This window comes from Neofelis nebulosa, chromosome 18 (genome assembly GCF_028018385.1).
Source record: "Neofelis nebulosa isolate mNeoNeb1 chromosome 18, mNeoNeb1.pri, whole genome shotgun sequence".
In the NCBI taxonomy this organism is placed as follows: Eukaryota; Metazoa; Chordata; class Mammalia; order Carnivora; family Felidae; genus Neofelis; species Neofelis nebulosa.
This window is the reverse complement of record NC_080799.1, coordinates 4,105,436-4,124,462: the sequence shown is the minus strand read 5'-3', so window position 1 is coordinate 4,124,462 and position 19,027 is coordinate 4,105,436. Positions and strand designations below refer to the sequence as shown.

At 56.1% G+C, this 19,027-nt stretch overlaps 1 protein-coding gene and 1 long non-coding RNA gene across 6 annotated transcripts in view; one reads left to right on the top strand and one right to left on the bottom strand.

The window, feature by feature from the left end:
• The first annotated feature begins 648 nt into the window (after positions 1-648).
• Positions 649-19,027, top strand: part of FBXL18 (F-box and leucine rich repeat protein 18) — a 79,060-nt gene continuing 60,681 nt past the window's right edge. For 4 of the 5 annotated variants that reach the window (XM_058709875.1, XM_058709877.1, XM_058709878.1 and 1 more), the window contains exons 1-3: positions 649-805; positions 6,054-6,269; positions 9,578-11,121. In XM_058709875.1, coding sequence (XP_058565858.1) covers positions 788-805; positions 6,054-6,269; positions 9,578-11,121 — 1,778 coding nt within the window. In that variant the 5' untranslated portion in view covers positions 649-787. The remainder of the gene's footprint in view (positions 806-6,053; positions 6,270-9,577; positions 11,122-19,027) is intronic. The other variant, XM_058709876.1, reaches the window with a different exon arrangement.
• Positions 15,764-17,709, bottom strand: LOC131500631 (uncharacterized). Its single transcript, XR_009256393.1, has 2 exons — positions 17,235-17,709; positions 15,764-17,114 (listed from the first exon to the last, which is right to left on the bottom strand). It is a non-coding gene; the product is annotated as an uncharacterized LOC131500631 (long non-coding RNA).

The window sequence follows — 19,027 nt, the reverse complement described above, 5'->3', positions numbered from 1 at the left end:
ACGCTTAAGGTCGCTCAGGAGTCAGCACCAATTCTGACCCCAGTTTTTCCCCCACGGATTTTTATGAGTAAATGATTTTTATATACAAAGCGTTAAGGGGTGAGGGCATATCAGCCACCTGTTCATTTACCCAGCAAGTATTTATTCAGTGCCTATTAAAGCGTCAGGCAGCATCCTAGGTACCTGGAATCCTGCCCCTGAGTACAGGAAGAGAACAACAAAGAAAAAAGAAAAGAAAAAGACACAGTAGGTCAGACAGTGCAAAGAGCTATGAAGAAAAAATACAGGATAAGGAGCAAATTTAGGTGTGGGAATGTGAGGACGTGGAGGAGGGGAGGCTGTCTTCTGCACGGTGGGCAGGGGCCCCGCTCCCCGCGGGTGGTTCTTGCAGGCATGGGGACGCAAAGGCCAAGGCCTGGAGGCAGGAGAGTGCTGCCCGGACAGGAAGAGGCCAGTGGGGCTGGAAAGGAGCCTGCAGAGAGCAGACGAGGGGGAAAGGAGCCAGGCCAGAGAGCCAGCTGCGGCTGAGCTGACGGGGTCCTCTCGGGCTCACCCCGCGCCCTAGCAGGACCTCTGGCACGGGCGCCGCACCCAACATGGCGGCCGCGCGGGACAGGCCGACTGGCGAGAGGAAGTGCGTAAGCAGGCGCCGGAAGTGGCTGGAGCCCCCGCCCCCTCCCGGGGTCTCTGTGGAGTCGCGGACGCGCCGGCTTTGAGCATCCCTGGCGGGCCAGGGGGAGGCCTTGGGGCTGCGGCTCCCGCGGCCGCGGCCCCGCCCGCCTTCGACATGGCCAGCTCCGGAGAGGTACGGCCGGCTCCTCTCTCCGCTCCCCTTCCTGCCGCGCGGCCTTGGCTTCGCTCGGGCCTTCCCATCTCTCCCCGGTCCCCTTGCGTCCTTTCCATCCAGCCGCCTATCCCGCTCCATCCTTCCCGTCCCGACCTCGACCCCCAGCTCCGTGCCGCTTGGCCCTTTCCACCCCAGCCCTGGCGTCTGCCCTGTTTGGTCCTTCCTGCCCCGACCCCGGCCTCGGCCTCGCCGGGTCCTTCCCATCCCTGTCTTGGCCTTGCCCCCTGCCCCATCCTTGCCTCATCCCGCCCCCATCCCTCCCCGGTCCTCACCACTCCGTTCCGAAGTCACAAGCTCTCTCCTCCTTGGGTTTTCCAGCCCTTTCCCAGCCCCGCAGTCGTGATCGCCAGAGTTCTTCCCCTCCTCTGCGCCCCCAGAGTTTTCAGGCTCCTCTAGGCCTCTCAGGCCCTTTTCCCATGTACCTGGGCTCAGCCCTTGGAGCTATGAGACTTCCCTCTTCCATGCCCGCTGTGCACCCCATCCTCTATCTTTGAATGCTCAGTTTCAGTCCTTTTCAGCATTTTGCTCTGTGCCTGCTTGTGTGACTTGGGGGGTAATGGAGGAAGGGCCATTTCACCTGGGAGACTTTTGACTTAGCCCAGAATTCCTTCCCCAGCGCTCCGCAAGTCTGGGTCTGAGTCCCTGTAATGTGGTGCAAGGTATTTTATCTGCATACCGAGGTATGGGGGTTCGGATTCTGACTAGTGTCTTTCCTATTGTTTCTTCCTGCCTTTCTTTATGTGTATTTGTGTGCACCTGTGTGTATATGTAGCACGTGGGACTTGGACCCTTGAGTGCACTTCCTGTCTTAGGGGCTTACCTAGGCTCTGGGGAACTGGAGTCAGAGGTTCAAGTGTTTTTCGAACGGGGCTGGGTGTTGGTGACAGCGCCTCTTCCTTTGAAGTGAATTAGGCTTAGAAGTGGCCCCTTGATTGAGAAGGACGGTGTGGGACTGTGGGACATACCTGCAGACTGGTGGGAGGATTGAAGGGCTGGAAAGCTGCAGCTCTAAAAGGAAGAGTTGTGGAGTAGCCTGGCTGTGTTAACAGATTCAGGTAACTTCAGGGGCCCTGGGGGGCTGGCGCAAAGGCCCCTGTGTTCCTTGAAGCGACCTGGCCAGTGAGGCCTCTCTCGTTGCATTGTGGGCGGCTCTTGAGTTGAGAGGAGAGAGGGCTGTCTCTTTCTACCCTGGGGATGGAAATCAAGGTCCCTTCTGGGATGGTCTATTGATTATTTGTTGATATATAGTTTACATACCATGAAATTCACAGTGTTAGGGGGCACCTGGGTGGCTCAGTCGGTTGAGCGTCAGACTTGGGCTCAGGTCATGATCTTACGGTTCGTGAGTTGGAGCCCCGCATCTGGCCCGCTGCTGTCAGCTTGTCAGCACAGAACCTGCTTCAGATCCTCTGTCCCCTTCTGTCTGCCCCTCCCCTGCTTGCACGCTCTCATAAATAAATAAATAAATAAAATCCACAGCTTTAAATTTATTTATCTTTTTAAAGTAAGCTTTATGCCCAACGTGGGGCTTGAACTCACAACACTGAGATCAAGAGTTGCATGCTCCACCAACTGAGCCAACCAGCTGCCCCAGAGTGGTTTTGAAAAACATAGTCACATGGTTGTGCAGCCATCCCTGCTGTAGGATTCCAGATGAGGTGGTCTGATTTTGAAAGTCATTACTGGCTTTGAAAGGTGTTTGTTTTTATTTTTATTTTTTTAAGTTTATTTTTGTGTGAGAGAGACAGGGAGTGTGCATGTGCACAGGTGAACAGAGGAGAGGGGCAGAGGGAAAGAGAAGATCCCATGCAACCTCCACGCTGTCAGTACAGAGCCCGATGTGGGGCTCAGTTTCACGACCGACCGTGAGGTCATGACCAGAGCAGAAATCAAGAGTCGGATGCTTAACCAACTGAGCCACCCAGGCGCCCCTCATTGCTGGCTTTAAAATGCAGATGCCCAGGATGGCTTCCAGAGTTTCTGGGAGTAGTGGTCTGCGGTTTTTGTAATGCTTCAAATTATTCTGAAGCCGTGGTCCGTTGCCTCACCTGGTTCGGTGTTTTTTTAACTCTTGGAAATTAAAAAATGATCCCCGTTCAGGAGCCATTCCTGGCCTAGTGAGGAGATAAGCGTCATCCGATGAGGCTGGGGTGAGGGGAGGAGGGTACCTGGTCCAGCGGTGGATGAGCACGGTGAGGGTGAGGTAAGCGCGGTGCCGGATGCTGGGAGGGCTTCGTTGCATTTGAGCCTTTGAGCCAAAGTTCTGACAGGAGCAGTTTTCCTGTGTGGTGGCCTGTCTGGTGGAAGGAAACAGCTTGTGGAAAGGCTTAGAGGCACGAGGCAGGCAGGGGACATTCTAGAAATTGCTAAGAGAAACAGAGACCTGAGAAGTGGGACAGAAAATTTATGGAAACCCATAAAATTGTGCACCTCTTGAGATTGGTGTTGTGGTTTAACAAAGGTTTTATGATGTAAAATATGCTATATTTTACAATTTTACGTCATGAAAGAGCGCTATAATGAGCCTTTCTGTTAGATCCATTGGCCAGTTATTGAAAAAAAATTTTTTTTTGCATTTAGTGTTCCTTTTTTTCTTTTTAAGTCTATTTATTTATCAGAGAGAGAGAGAGAGAGAGAGAGAATCCCAAGCAGGCTCTGTACTGCCAGTGAGGAGTGCAGTGCAGGGCTTGAACTCACGAGTTGCAAGATCATGATCTGAGCCAAAGTCAGATGCTTAACCGACTGAGCTACTCAGGCACCCCTCTTTATTTGTTTTTTTAAAGTAAGTTTTATGCCCGGTGTGGGGCTTGAACTCACAACTCCAAGATCAAGAGTCACATGTTCCACCAACCGAGCCAGCCAGGTGCCCTCCCATTGCCCAGAGTTAATAGTTGTTAACACATGACCATCCTTGTTTCATCTCTCTCTCCCCTTGACTTATTTAGATCATTCCAGACACCTCTTCGGTTGATTTGTGAGACCTATGATTTCTTGGGTTGCCCAATGTGAACATCTGGGAGGGGATGATTTTGGGGCAGGCACGTACTGAAGTTTCAGTACTTAATTCTGCCTGAGGTTTTGTTTTTTTGTTTTGTTTTGTCTTTGCTTAAAATTTTTTTCTGTGAAATGTTACGTTCTGAAAAGTGCATAAAACTTTTTCCCCCTTACATTTTATTTTATTTTTAAAAATATTTTTAAGTCTTTTTGCTTATTTTTATTTATTTATTTATTAAAAAAAATTTTTTTTAACGTTTATTCATTTTTGAGACAGAGAGAGACAGAACATGAATGGGGGAAGGTCAGAGAGAGAGGGAGACACAGAATGTGAAGCAGGCTCCAGGCTCTGAGCTGTCAGCACAGAGCCCGACGTGGGGCTCGAACCCACGAACCATGAGATCATGACCTGAGCTGAAGTCAGATGCTTAAACAACTGAGCCACCCAGGCGCCCCTGGGAATCATCACTTGTAACACATGCCTGGGTGATCCCTATGATTGGCTCTGGGACGCGCCGAGCTATGGAAAGTCACTAATGGTTGAGAACACTAGCCCCAGAATACAGCAACCCAGAACACTGCGGACTTGGGTCTGACGGCTGTCGTCTACCCTCACAAACCGTGGGAGGAGGGGGACAGGATCGAAGGCACCTCAGATGGAAAGGGGGGCAGTGAAGGCACATGGGAAGGGCCCGTGCTGTTCCACCGTGGGAAATGTTTGCGGAAACCCTTTCCCAGGCCTGGGGAACACTTGGTGGGACAGAGAAGGGGGCTCCAGTCACAGAGCCCGGGAGAGCCTTGGAGGCTGTGTGGGGTGTGCAGGCAGGCTCTCCCTTCCCAGACTTCACGGTTGCCCCAGCAGCAGCAGGGCTCTCCAGGTCTCAGGGCTTCCATTGGTGCACATCTGTACAGAAGAAAAGTCTGGTTGGAGGAGGGGGGCTTGGAGACAGGCGGTGGAAATAATCCTGGGTGCCCTCTCCTGGGAGCGGTCAGACAGGCACCCCTTCGGTGAGGATGCTTTAGAGGCAAGAGGATCCCTTCTGGGAAGTGCCGGGAAGATACGGGGATCCCTCCCCACCATGGGCTCCCCTGAGAGCCTCCAGTCCCTTTGCCCTTGACTTGGGAATTTCCTGTCACACTGATGAAGGGTGAGCCCCCTCTCCTGCTAGGTTGTACACATCAGCCCAGGAGAGGCGGGAGGCCCGCATCACGGAAGAAAACCTTTTGCAGATATTTACAGAAACACAGTGAAATGTGTGGACATCTTATGGGAAGTACTGGTCCGAGTTTCTAGCCAGATAGTGTGATAAGTGAGGGTAAATTGTGCAGTTCCCATCATCTAGTAGTAGCCTCGGCAATGTAAAGACGTTGGTCTAGGAGGTGCGATTTTTTCTTTATAAGGACTTTATACTACCCTTCCTTAATGGCAGTGCTGGAAAGAGCTGCTGTCTGCCACTGTTTGAGGGCCTGACGCCCATCCCAGCAACCCCAACAGGTGAAGACATGTTGTTATCCCCAGTCTTCGTTGTTTTTTTTTTTAATGTTTATTTTGAGAGCGAGAGCTTGAGTGGGGGAGGGGCAGAAAGAGAGGGAGACAGAGAGAATCCCAAGCAGGCTCTGTGCTGTCAGCACGGAGCCTGATGTGGGGCTCGAACCCAGGAACCATGAGATTGTGACCTGAGCCGAAATCGAGAGTCAGACACTTAACTGGATTAGCGCCCCCCCCCCCCCCCCGCCCCGCCCGCCAGGTGCCCCTCTTATTTATTTATTCTTTTCCCATCTCTATTGTTTCTTGATAGACTCCTGCTACCCGAGCATGTTAAGAATATAGCGTGAGGCTGGGGGGAGCGGGAGAAGAGCCTCCTTCCCAAATGGAGAACGTTGGCCGATGGTCAGAAGTGGAATCCGCAACATGGCGGGCTTGATGGGAGACCTTTAGTGGGAACGGTCTCTTACATTTGGAAAAAAATTGCAATTTCATTTTGCCTCTCTTTTGAGGAGAGACCCTGGTGTGCAGATGTGAAAGGGGGTGTTGAATGGCACGGGCTCTGGCTCCGCAGGTAAGGGTTTTGGTGAAAGTACCTTCTTTCCCACAGACTGTGCTGACGGCTTCTCTTGGCATCTGTCCTTGGCCGAGGAGGCCAGGCTGAAGGCCACCTCAGGGATCCTGTGGGAATTCGGTGTCTTTCTTCCCGCCCCCCCTTATCTACAGGACACCTCCAACGAGGGCGACGCGCCCCCTGCAGCAGCCACTATGGCGGTGGGCGCCCACCTTCTCGGCTTCTCGGATGAGATCCTCCTGCACATCCTGAGCCACGTGCCCAGCACAGACCTGGTTCTGAACGTCCGGCGCACCTGCCGGAAGCTTGCAGTTCTGTGCCTGGACAAGAGCCTTACCCACACTGTGCTGCTGCAGAAGGACTATGAGGTGAGGCGCGGGTCGCGAGGTGGTGCTGGCCCGCGGGCGGGGATGGGGACGGCCCACGTGCCCCTCGGAGGACCGGCACAGCCTGGCAGGGGGGCGCCGTGCGGCTAGTGACAAAGAAGGTGGGAGCTCCGAGTCCCGACCTGCTCAACCTCCGAGACACATGGTTAGGTGATAAAAGCTAGAGACCGGAAGGCGCGGCCAGTGTGGCCCCCCGGGGGAGGGCGCAGGCTCGGTGGGTGGATGCGGTGCTGGGAGGGAGGCCAACCTCCCGGCAGGTACCCCAGGAGCGGGCTGCCGGGTCCGCGGCGGGTGTTGGCACTTCAGTGGTGCGGGGGAGGCTCCATCTCGCCCCCCAGCAGCCGCGTGCCGGGTTTCAGCTGCTGCGCGACCTTCCCACCAGGCCGCTCTCTGACGGCCAGGGTGGGTGTCGCCTTGTGCCTTTTCACCTGGCGTCGCGGGGGAAGGGCGCTGGGATGGCAGCAGTGCTGTTTCCGGGGCTGGGCTGGTGGTGTATCTTCTTTCCCGAAGCAGCTGTGTAGGGCTTCTTCTCGTGGAGTTACAGGAATTCTCACGTACTCTGCGTCCCTTGTCGGGTGCCTGTGTCGTACTTTCTCTCGCAGTCTGGCTTGCCTTTCCTCTTTTTTTAACGGGATCTTTTGAGAGCATAAGTGTTTGAATTTAAGTTGAAGTACAATTTATGGATTTTTTTTTTTCTGAGTTCGTGTGTTTCGCATTTCTGTTGAAGAAAATTTTGTTAGACCTGAGGTCGTGAAGATTTTCTGCTGTTGTCTTACAGAAGTCTTACAGCTTTAGCTCTTCTGGTATGCGTCCAATCCCTGTTGTGGTCATCTCTGTATGTGGTGTGAGGTAGGGATCGAGGGCTCCTTTTTTGCATGTGGCTCCTCACGGTTGCAACATCACTTATCGACAGGGTCGTCCTTTCCTTGTTAAATCGCCCTGTAATTTTTTTTTATTCTATATATATTTAATTCCAGTATAGTTAACATACAGTGTTATATTAGTTTCAGGTATACGATTTAGTGATTCAACACTTCCATACGTCACCCTGTGCTCATCATGACAGGTGTGCTCCTTGTCACCTCTTTCTCTCATTTCCCCATCCCCTCCCCTCAGGTCACCATCAGTTATCAGTTTGTTCTCTGTACTTAAGAGTCTGTTTCTTGGTTTGTCTGTCTGTCTGCCTGTCTCTTTTGCCTTTGCTCTTTTGTTTCTTTTATTTATTTATTTTTTAATTAAAAAAAATTGACTATTATTATGTTTATTTATTTTGAGAGAGAGAGAGAGACAGAATGTGAGCGGGGGAAGGGACAGAGAGAGAGAAGGAGACTCAGAATCCGAAGCAGGCTCTAGGCTGTGAGCTGTCAGCACAGAGCCTGATGCAGGGCTTGAACCCACAAGCCATGAGATCATGACTGGAGCAGAAAGTCAGATGCTTAACTGACTAAGCCACCCAGGCACCCCTATTTTTTAAAATTAAAAAGAAAATGTTTTATTTCTTTTTGTGTGAGAGTGAGAAGGTGAGGGGCAGAGAGGGAGAGAGAGAATCCCAAGCAGGCTCTGCACTATCAGCAAAGATGTGGAGCTCGAACCCACCAACCACGAGATCATGTCCTGAGCCAAAACCAAGAGTTGGACGCTTAACTGACCGAACCACCCAGGCACCCCTGCTTTTTTGTTCCTTAAATTCACATATGAGTGAAATCATGCGGTATTTGACTTATTTCCCTCGGCATTAAACCATCTAGATCCATCCGTGTTGTCACAAATGGCAAGGTTTCATTCTTTTGTATGATTGCCTTGCAACTTTTGTTGAAAGTCAACTGACGACATATCTTAAAGATAAAAATAGAGGACTTGACCTAGACCCAAGTTTTAGGAGACTGTGGGAAGGTTTCCTTACTGTTGTTGTGAAGCTGTGCATTTGAACCCAGAGTGAGGCCCCTCCAGAGCTTGGCTCTTTACGGGAGAATGCACTGTGCCCCTCTCTGCTGGGGGCGGGGGTGGGGGGCAGCTGAGCCCACGCCCCAGAGCCAGGGTCAGGCTTCCCGCCTGTGAGGGTTCTTTCCTGTAGAGTGAAGGGCATCTGCCCCGGCACAGTGTATCTGGAGCATTTCCGATGCGTGTGTCCTGCCCCTGCGCGGCTGTGTGTGCTCGAGTTTAGCTTAGAGCAGTGATCTGGATGCACGAACGTGACGTGCGCGGGTGCTCGAGGCAGTGTGGTTTCTGAAGGCCTCGCTGGCACAACCGGGACGGGCAGCTGTCGGCTGCTGGCTTCCATGACCAGACGTAATGTGGCTCACCTAAGCGGTGAGGAATATTTTTGAGGAATATTTAATGATGTGAAAATGCTTACGATGTAAAGGGCAGCGACAGCCAGGTCGGGTTTCCAGGCCACGACTTCATCGCGTGATTCGAACACCCTCCCCCCCCCCCCCCCCCCCCGCCCGCCCGCATCACGTAATAACACTTACCGTCTTCACCGGTTTTAAGTGCACGACGCTGTCCGGTACGCAGGATTACCTTTGTGGTGTCGTGCATCCATCGTCAGTGTTTCCGGAACTTTTCCATCACCCTGAACGGAAACTCTGGATCCGTTAAGCGGTGACTCCCCATGCCCCTTTCCCCGGCCCCTAGTAACTTCTGCTCTGCTTTCCGTTTGTGAATTTGCCTATTGTGGGTATTTCCTGTGAGTGGAGTCACACAACATGGGATCTTCTCGGACTGGCCTGTTTCACCTAGCGTCACGTCCTCCAGGTTCACCATGTTGTGGCACGTGTCAGAGCGTCACCGTGTGGCCAAATGGTGCTCCTTTGCGTGTGTAGACCGCGTTTTTGTTTATCCTTTGTCTGTTGGTGGACGTTTGGGTTGTTGCCACCCGTTGTTGCTGTGGGTAGTGCTGCCGTGTGCGTGACGGGCACGGATCGAGTCCCTGTGTCTTCCATTCCCTCGGTGGAGTTGCTTGGTCACATGGTAACCCTGGCTTTAGCTTAAGGAAGCGGCACCACACTTTTCCACACCCGCTGCACCGGTTTACATTCGCGCCCAGCTGGGGGTTCTCGACTGCTGGCTTCCGGTAGGCCTGTGGGGAGGGGAGGCAGGGGCCGGCTCTCCCCTCCGGTGTCCCTCCTCTGCTGGAGCGCAGAGCCCCTGCAGGGCCCCTCGTGGCTCCGGGTGGTCCACTGCTGAGGGGGAGGGTGTGGGCGGAGGGATGAAGGGGAAGGAGCCGCCCGGTGCCTTCAGCCCCTTTCCTTCCTCCCCGCCCCGCCCCGCCCCGCCCCGCCCCGCAGGCGAGCGAGGACAAGGTGAAGCAGGTGGTGAAGGAGATCGGCCGCGAGATCCAGCAGCTCAACATGGCCGGCTGCTACTGGCTGTCGGGCGCCACCATCGAGCACGTCGCCCGCTGCCGCGGCCTGGTGAAGGTCAACCTGTCGGGCTGCCACCTGACCTCCGTGCGCCTCTCCAAGATGCTGTCGGCCCTGCAGCACCTGCGCTCCCTGGCCATCGACGTGAGCCCCGGCTTCGATGCCGGCCAGCTGAGCGGCGAGTGCAAGGCCACGCTGAGCCGCGTGCGGGAGCTCAAGCAGACGCTGTACACGCCCTCGTACGGCGTGGTGCCCTGCTGCACCAGCCTCGAGAAGCTGCTGCTCTACTTCGAGATCCTCGACCGCACGCGGGAGGGCGCCGTCCTGTCCGGCCAGCTCATGGTGGGCCAGAGCAACGTGCCCCACTACCAGAACCTGCGGGTGTTCTACGCGCGCCTGGCGCCCGGCTACATCAACCAGGAGGTGGTGCGGCTCTACCTGGCCGTGCTCAGCGACCGCACGCCCGAGAACCTCCACGCCTTCCTCATCTCCGTGCCCGGCAGCTTCGCCGGGAGCGGGGCCACCAAGAACCTCCTGGACTCCATGGCCCGCAACGTCGCGCTGGACGCCCTGCAGCTGCCCAGGTCCTGGCTCAACGGCTCGTCCCTCCTCCAGCACATGAAGTTCAACAACCCCTTCTACTTCAGCTTCAGCCGCTGCGCCCTGTCCGGCGGCCACCTGATCCAGCGGGTCATCAACGGCGGGAGGGACCTGCGGAGCCTGGCCAGCCTGAACCTCAGCGGCTGCGTGCACTGCCTGTCCCCGGACTCGCTGCTGCGCAAGGCGGAGGACGATATCGACAGCGGCATCCTGGAGACGCTCGTGGCGTCCTGCCACAACCTGCAGCACCTCAACCTGTCGGCCGCCCACCACCACAGCGCCGACGGCCCGGGCCGCCACCTCTGCCAGCTGCTGGCCCGGCTGCGCCGCCTGCGCTCCCTGTCCCTGCCCGTGTGCTCCGTGGCCGAGGCGGCGCCGCGGGCCGACCGCACCCCGGCCCAGCCCGCCCCGCACGCCGTGCCCCGCGGCTTCGGCAAGAAGGTGCGCATCGGCGTGCAGTCGTACTCCGGCCCCCTCCCGGGGCGGGCGGCCCCCCAGCCCTCCTCCGTGTTCTGGGCTCTGCTGAAGAACGTGCCCTTTCTGGAACGCCTCGAGCTCATCGGCTCCAGCTTCTCCTCCGCCATGCCGCGCAACGAGCCCGCCATCCGCAACTCCCTCCCGCCCTGCAGCCGGGCGCAGAGCGTCGGGGACTCGGAGGTGGCCGCCGTCGGCCAGCTGGCCTTCCTGAGGCACCTGACGCTGGCGCAGCTGCCCGGCATCCTGACGGGCTCCGGGCTGGTCAGCATCGGCCTGCAGTGCCAGCAGCTGCAGTCCCTGTCGCTGGCCAACCTGGGCCTGATGGGGAAGGTGGTCTACGCGTCCGCCCTCTCGGACATGCTGAAGCATTGCAAGCGGCTGAAGGACCTCAGGTGAGGGGGCCTGGCGGCTCCGCCGTGGCCGCCGCTGGCCCTTCGGAGGCTTGAGAGGCGGCAGGGGGACGTGAGCGGCTCGGGCCCTCGCGTGGCAGACGTTCGCGTACCTGCTGCCCGTCTGCCGGGATGGAGGAGGGGCGGGCTGTCCTCTGGCCGCTGAGGGCCTGGGGGGCGGTGGGGCCCGACCGACCGGGGCTGGGGTGCGGTGACGGGACTCAGGGAGGCAGCAGGGGGCGGAGGCCGGGGCGGGAGGCAGGCGTGTCCGCATCGCTGCGGGGTCGGTCGGTCGGTCGGTCGTTTGAGTGGTTGCTCTAGAAGATGCCGCTGTGTGCGCGGTCCTGGTCGGTTCTCGCGACGACCCCAGGAGGCGGCTGTTGCCCCACGTAGCGGAGCTGGTGAGGGGTGGTGCCAGGAGCCCAACTCGGGGCTTTCCGTCCGACTGTGTGCTTTTTGAAGCCAAGAGTCAGAGGGCGCCGGGAGGAGACTCGAGGCCAAGGCTTTCTGGAAAAGCGGGAGGCATGTACTGGGGCCCCGGGGTCTTGCAAACACACCGGGTGCTCAAAAGCACAGGTGAGGTGGGGCGGGCAGCCAGGTGAGGTGAACGCACTAGAGCCGGCGGAGGGAGCAGTCCCGTCTCCAGCTGGGAAAGGCCCCCCTGGCACCCGCCCGGACTGGAGGAGCTGGAGACAGGGGCGCTGAAAGGGGGCGGTGCTTGCTGTAGGCAGGTGACAGTGGCCCAGAGCCAGGTGGCAGGCTGATCTGAGAGAGGAGCGGGTGAGGGGCAGGACCCACCCAGGCTGCTGTCCTAAGAGTCCAGACACAGCGGACTCTCGCTGAATTGAGCCGTGGAGTGAGGGGGGTTCTTGTGAGCATCGAAAGGGTAAGCCTTTGGGGGTGCCGGGGCGGCTCAGCGGGTTAAGCGTCGGCCCTTGATTTCGGTTCAGGTCGTGATCTCACAGTTTCATGAGTTTGAGCCCTGCATTGGGCTGACAGTGCGGAGCCTGCTTGGGATTTTCTCTCTCTCTCTCTCTCTCTCTCTCTCTCTCTCCCTCTCTCTCCCTCTCTCTCTCTCTCTCTCTCCCTCTCTCTCCCTCTCTCTCCCTCTCTCTCCCTCTCTCTCCCTCTCTCTCCCTGTCTCTCCCTCTCTCTCCCTCTCCCACACACACTTCTCCCCCCACCTCAGAATAAATAAGCTTTAAAAATAAAATAAAATAAACTTAAAAAAATAAATACAGGGTAAGCCTTGGTTGACCTGAGACATGTTTGAAAATCTTGACAGATCTGATCTTGAAAAATTGCACTGAGGGGCGCCTGGGTGGCGCAGTCGGTTAAGCGTCCGACTTCAGCCAGGTCACGATCTTGCGGTCCGTGAGTTCGAGCCCCGCGTCGGGCTCTGGGCTGATGGCTCGGAGCCTGGAGCCTGTTTCGGATTCTGTGTCTCCCTCTCTCTCTGCCCCTCCCCCGTTCATGCTCTGTCTCTCTCTGTCCCAAAAATAAATAAAAAACGTTGAAAAAAAAAAATTAAAAAAAAAAAAAGAAAAGAAAAATTGCACTGAGCTTGAAAAATCACACTGTTTCCCAGAATCTACTGGAAGGTATGGTGGGGCGGATGCCAGCTCTGCTGGGGCTTCAGGTTGGGGAGGATGTAGCGGCCGGGCTCAGATCACTCAGCTGGTCTCCCTGTCAAGCTGGAGCTATGGGGTGGCTGGTGGGTGGCGCGAGAGCAGGAGCACTGAGGCGTGTGTGTGTGTGTCACTGTCCCCACAGTGGTCAGCGCGCACTTTGTGTTTTTGCCGAGTGCCAGGTGCTAAGCCAGGGGCTGTCAGGCACCGTCTAGTCCCCGTGACAGCCCTTCATCGTTCCCATTTCACAGACGAAGTAGTGGAAGCTCGAAGGAGGAGCTGAGGTTCACCCAACTCAGTCGAACTCCAGAGCTTGACCTTGGCCCCAAGTCGTGCCAAATGGAAACCACTGTGCCTTTGCAGGCTTCCACTTTCCCCTCAGAAGGCGTCCTCTGACAGGAAATGGAGCCGGCTGAGTGCTTTGCCGCTCCCGCTCTGGAGCCTTCTAGGGGTCCTCTGTAGGCTGTGCCTGCCGTCTGTCCAGTCTCCCTCCAAGCGCGATCCACACTGCGGCTCCTGAGGCCCTGCCGTCGGGGGTGAGAATCCCAGGATCCGACCCGGCAGAGCAGGGAGAGTAGGCCTCCGTGTTTTCCTGCCGTGTCGGATCCACACACCCTGGATGTGCGGCTTCGGTCGTTAGCCCGAGTGTCCACGGAACCCCGTATTTGGGGAGGGGGCAGTTGTTCATGCCGTGTCCCGTGCGTTCCAGTTACCCTTGCTTCGAGAATCGTAATGCTGAGTTGTTAGAACCCCCTGGTTTAGACCTGAGTCAAAGTTAACCTCCCGGGAACTTCGAGGTGCAGTGTGTGCCTGGCTCTGGCCGTGGCCTCCCAGCCACGTTCGGCCTTGCCCAGAGGTGATACAAGGCGTCACGAAACGGTTAAGGACGCTCGATGGGCAGCATTGCTGTTCCCATTGCAGGGACCTTTGGGACCCTCTGTCCTGCCGCAGGTGCGGAGTGCCCGGGTAGGTTGGGAGGAGTGAGGACCGCAGGCCTGCCCTTTACTTCCTGCCACCCCTCCGACGTCCCCCTTCCTGCCCACCTCTGCCTTGTGGCCCAAATTCCATCCTCTCTGTTAATTTCTCTGGCTTGGGCGCCTCTCCTGCCGGGTTGGGGTGTGGCATCAGCCGCCGGGGACGGAGGAGGGGCCCCGGCTGCAGCGGGCGGCCCCCTCCACCACCGGCTTCATGGGACAGGCCTCTCTGACATCAGAGGCTTGGATGCCTGTCTTTTTGCCTCTGTATCTGCAGCAGCAGGAATCTGCTCCCTCCTCCACTGGTCCTTCTCTGTCCAGTGCCTTGTCCCACCTTGCTTCTTCTTGGGCCTTTGCCGTCACATTGCTGGCCTTTCCGGAAGGAGCGGTGATCAGCGTGCGGTCAGCGGGCCACATTTCGCTCAAAGCTGCAGATGGGTCCTGATATATATTTAGCAAACAGAAAACTTCCCGGGTCTGCAACCCTGTTAACCTGTTGGGAGTCTTGAGATTAGGAGGAATTGAACATTCCCCAAAATTGGGGGCGGGTGAACACCTGAGTTCTAATTTCACTAAATTCTGAGTCAAGGTATTTCTGGATCTCTCCTCTTTGCGATCGGGTTGTTGTTTTGTTTTTTTTTTTTCTTTTTTCTTTCTTGCCAACCCATTAAACCTTGTGCCTTTTCTGGCCGTGCTGTTGGGGAGTGTTTGGTCGTCGTCCGGGAGTGTTTGATAAAAACGGAAGTCGATGAAAATGAAATTAAGTAAAATACAGCACCTAATTTAATAAGTCAAAGTAGTCAGAATCTCTCCCCCAAATGCCTGCCTTACGTCCACAGCGTTACATGTCTGCTGCCTGTGGGGCTACCTGGACATGGCAGGTGCTGCCGGCTCCCTGGGCTGCTGGACGCCTAACACAGGCCCCCTTCGCTGCCTCACCCTGCTCCTAGATCCTCCACCTGTAAAGTGGGGCTGGTGAGAGCAAAGCAGTTTGTACCTGGAGGGCCTACAGAACAGGGTTAGCACCTGTAATACCCACGATAATTCTTTCTTTAAAAAAAATTTTTTTTAATGTTTATTTATTTTTGAGAGAGAGAGAGAGAGAGAGAGAGAGAGCAGGCATGAGCAGGGGAGGGGCAGAGAGAGAGGGAGACACAGAATCCAAAGCAGGTTCCAGGCTCTGAGCTGTCAGCACAGAGCCCGGTATGGGGCTCAGACTCAAGAACCATGAGATCATGACCTGAGCCAAACTCGGACGCTTAACTGAGCCACCCAGGCACCCCGACCCATGATAATTCTTTTTCCATCTGGCAAATGTGTGAACACCTGTTATTCTGGGTTCTGTTCTGGGCATAGAATTCTCTCCTTGTCTGTGGGGAGCTTACATTCCAGTGGGGAAAGTGGGCCAACAGTGCACGGAGGGAAGAATGTGGTTTATTAGAGACGAACAGATGCCGGGGAGGACAAAGGAAAGCAGGGTGAGGGATGCTGGAGGGCAGGTGGCAGATTTCAGGAAGGTGAGATTTGAGAAAATTCATGAAGTTGCATTAGCAAAGTAGAACCTGGGAAGAACATTCCCGGCCAGGCAGAACGAGTCGCATCAGTTGGTAGTGTCTGCGAATCATTTTATTTATTTTTTAAAGTTTGTTTGTTTGTTTGTTTATTTTAAGTAATCTTTACACCCAACCTAGGGCATGAACTCACAAGCCCGAAGGTCAAAAGTTGCATGCTCTTCCAACTGAGCCAGCCAGGCACCTCACACATGACTTACTTCTTTTGTTTGTTTGTTTGTTTATTTATTATTTTTTTTTTCTTTTTTTTTTCAACTTTTTTTTTTTTTTTTTTTAATTTATTTTTGGGACAGAGAGAGACAGAGCATGAACGGGGGAGGGGCAGAGAGAGAGGGAGACACAGAATCGGAAACAGGCTCCAGGCTCCGAGCCATCAGCCCAGAGCCTGACGCGGGGCTCGAACTCACGGACCGTGAGATCGTGACCTGGCCGAAGTCGGACGCTCAACCGACTGCGCCACCCAGGCGCCCTGTGTTTATTTATTATTTTTGAGAGAGACAGAGTGTGAGCGTGGGAGGGGCAGATAGAGAGGGAGACACAGAATCTAAAGCAGGCTCCAGGCTCTGAGCTGTCAGCACAGAGCCCGACGCAGGGCTCGAATCCCCGAGCCATGAGATCATGACCTGAGCCGAAGTCGGACGCTTAACCGACTGAGCCAGATGGGCGCTTACTTTTAAATGAGTAAAAATGGAGTCGAATCAAGCGTACAGTTCCTCAGCGGTATTAGCCACATTTCAGCTGGTCAGGAACCACATGTGCTGGTGGCTTCCATGTTGGACAGAACACACATGGAGATTGTTCCCATCTGCACACAAGGTTTTGTTGGACAGAGCCGAGTTAATGCCAGGGTCCTGAGATGGGGTGTGTCGGGTGTTTCGGGAGCAGCCAGGAGCCCGTGTGACTGGAGGGGAGCAGAAGGGCAGGTCACACCGCTGTACTGAAACAGACTGGGGCCAGGGCAGGAGCAGGGGCGCTGTCACTGTCGGGGAGGCCGTGTCAGACATTCAGGGAGAGACCCAAGAATTTGCTGATTGATCAGATACGTGGGGCGGGTGGGAGGGGTCAAGGATGGGTCCAGACGATGCTGACGCTTTTGGCCCGAGCATTTGAGCTGATGCGGTCGTCATCATCTGCGATGGGGAGGCTGTGGGGCACAGCTGTGCACGTGTGTCCCAGAGTTTGAGAGGCAGTGGACTCCAGCCAGCACGTGGAACTAAGCAGACCACAGACCGGGCCCGGGGTCACCCAGTCAGGAGGTGGAAGAATCAGCAAAGCCGACTGAGCAGGAGCCGGCAGGGAGGCAGGGAGCCGGCAGATGGAGGGGGAAGGTGTTCCAGAAGCTAGAGGAAGGGACTGTAGGAAGTGACTGCTGTTGGATCCTGTTGGTGTACTTGTGACGGCTGCCAGCTGTTTTTTCCGCACTCATAGGTGTTGACTCCTTTGACATTTTGAACGACCCTGGGAGTAGAGCTATTATTGTCCCCTTTTGCAGATGAGGAAAGTGAGGCCCAGAGGATTAAGGAGCTTGCTTGAGCCACACAGCTGGTCTGTGGCACTTCCTGCCTCACAGGGCCTGTTGAGCGTTGAGCGGGGTAACACAGCAGCATTTAGTGGTCCTGAGTGGCTTCTGCAGCTGGAACGTGACCCTTGTGGCTCAGGTCCTCCCCAGGAGCAAGGCTGTGCGGGAGTTCGGTGGCTGGGGAGGCCTGTGGGGCCCGGGCTAGATGGGTTTTGTAGGTCGGCCCCGGGAACTTGACCGCCACTCATAATGGACTCTCTGTGCACGGTGGCTGCCGAGAACCATGTCCGATCAGAGCTGGGTACTGCCTGTTCAGAACAAACACCAGTTTCTAAAACGCAGCCAAATGGCCCCGTTCCCCTGGATTCTCGCCTTCTGCGGCAAGCCGAGCCCAGGGAGGCTGAGGGACAGGAGCAGGTGGCACTTGCCCGCCTGCCGTGGGCAGGAGCTGCAGAAAGGAGATGGCGTCCCGTGCTCCGGAGACACTGGCACGCTACATCTCCCCGGGCAGCTCCCGCACTTCCCGGCAGAACGTCCCTGAGGTGGCCGGTGCCGCCACCACTGTGCCCATCAGCGAGGCCCATCAGGACTCCTGGCGGGGCGCGGCCTCCACGCAGCCAGGACCCCTCCCGCGGGGAGGTGGTGCGGGAACACGTCGTTCTGACAGCGCCTCGCGTTTCGCACGCACCTCGGCAGGGAGAGGAGCCCACGCCGCACAGAGCAGGGCGCCTTCTTTCCCAGGGCTGATGAAGCCCTGCCTCCTGGGGGAGGGAGGGGAAGGCATCACCCTGAGTCACCCTGGGCTGCTCGCGACCTCAGAACCAGGGCGGCGTCTGGGCGGAAGTGAGAGGGCTAGTTTGGAGCCAGGCCCTGGAGGTCGTCCCAGGACCGCCCTTGAGGCCCGGGCCCTCCGGAGGTGGGTGGGCTGATAAGGGGACGCTCCCCGAGCGCCTTCCTGTGCCCACAGAACCTTCAGGAGACCAGGCTGCCTTTCGGGGAGTGGGCTTTGGAGGCCAGATCCTCCCTGAGCGGAAGGTTGAGGCGCGGCTGAGGGGGACGACTGCCTCCCGAGGCAAAAGTGATTCCGGTGGATCGTTTTCCTCACCCTCTGACCAGAGGGCAGGCACTGGCAGCCACCGACACCCGGCCATTTCTGCCACCAGGCCGTGCGGGGAGCCGGGGGGAGGTTTGGACGGGCCACCCCCCCTTGTCCAGGCAGCTGGTGGAGTGGACAGGCCTGCCCCCATCCCAAACACCTGTCACGGGTGGCTTCCTTCGGAGTGGGAGAGCCCGGAAGTGGCCGGCTGGTTGAAAACTGTTTAAAAGGCTGTGTGAACACACTCTGTTTACTTGGTTTGAAACCCAGATCCGCTACGTCTCCGGTGGGTAGCATGGACCCACAGCGCCACCTAGTGGCCAGAGCGCCACAGGCCTGTTCTTCCTCAGGGACGAGCCAGAGACCGCGGTCCGGGTTCTGGACCATTTTCCCACTTTCAGGTCTGCAAAGCTGACCTGAGCCCCTCCCATTTTCCCACTTTCAGGTCTGCAAAGGGATGCTTACCTTAGGACTTTGAAAAGAGTAGGGGTGCCTTTGGGGTGCCTGGGTGGCTCAGCCGGTTGAACAACCAACTTTGGCTCAGGGCATGATTTCATGGTTTGTGGGTTCGACTCTTGCGTCGGGCCCTGTGGGATCCCACGTCCCATTTGGGCCCATTTGGGATCCCCCGTCTCCCTCTCTCTCCACCCCTCCCCTGCTTGCATTGTATCTTTCAAAAACAAATAAACATTAAAAAAAAAAAAGAATAGGGACGCTTGGGTGGCTCAGTCGGTTGAGCGTCCTACTCTCCACTTCGACTCAGGTCATGATCCCAGGGTCGTGGGATTGAGCCCTGAGTCAGGCTCCAAGCTGAGTGTGGAGCCTGCTTCAGATTCTCTCTCTCTCTCTCTCTCTCTCTCTCTCTCTCTCTCTGTGTCCCTCTCCCCTGCTTGTGTGTGCACACACTTCCTCTCTCTCCCTCCATCTCTCTCCCTCTCTCTCTCAAATTGAAAAGAAAAAAATTTTAAATATTTAAAAAAGAGAGTAATTTGCCTTTGAAAGATAGAATGAAATAGTATATTTAGACTTTTTTTTCAAGAAAAGTCAACTTTTCAGAAAATTCACACTTATAACCGGGATGACATTCGCTTTCCGTCTGGGCCCTGCATGACTTTGGCTGT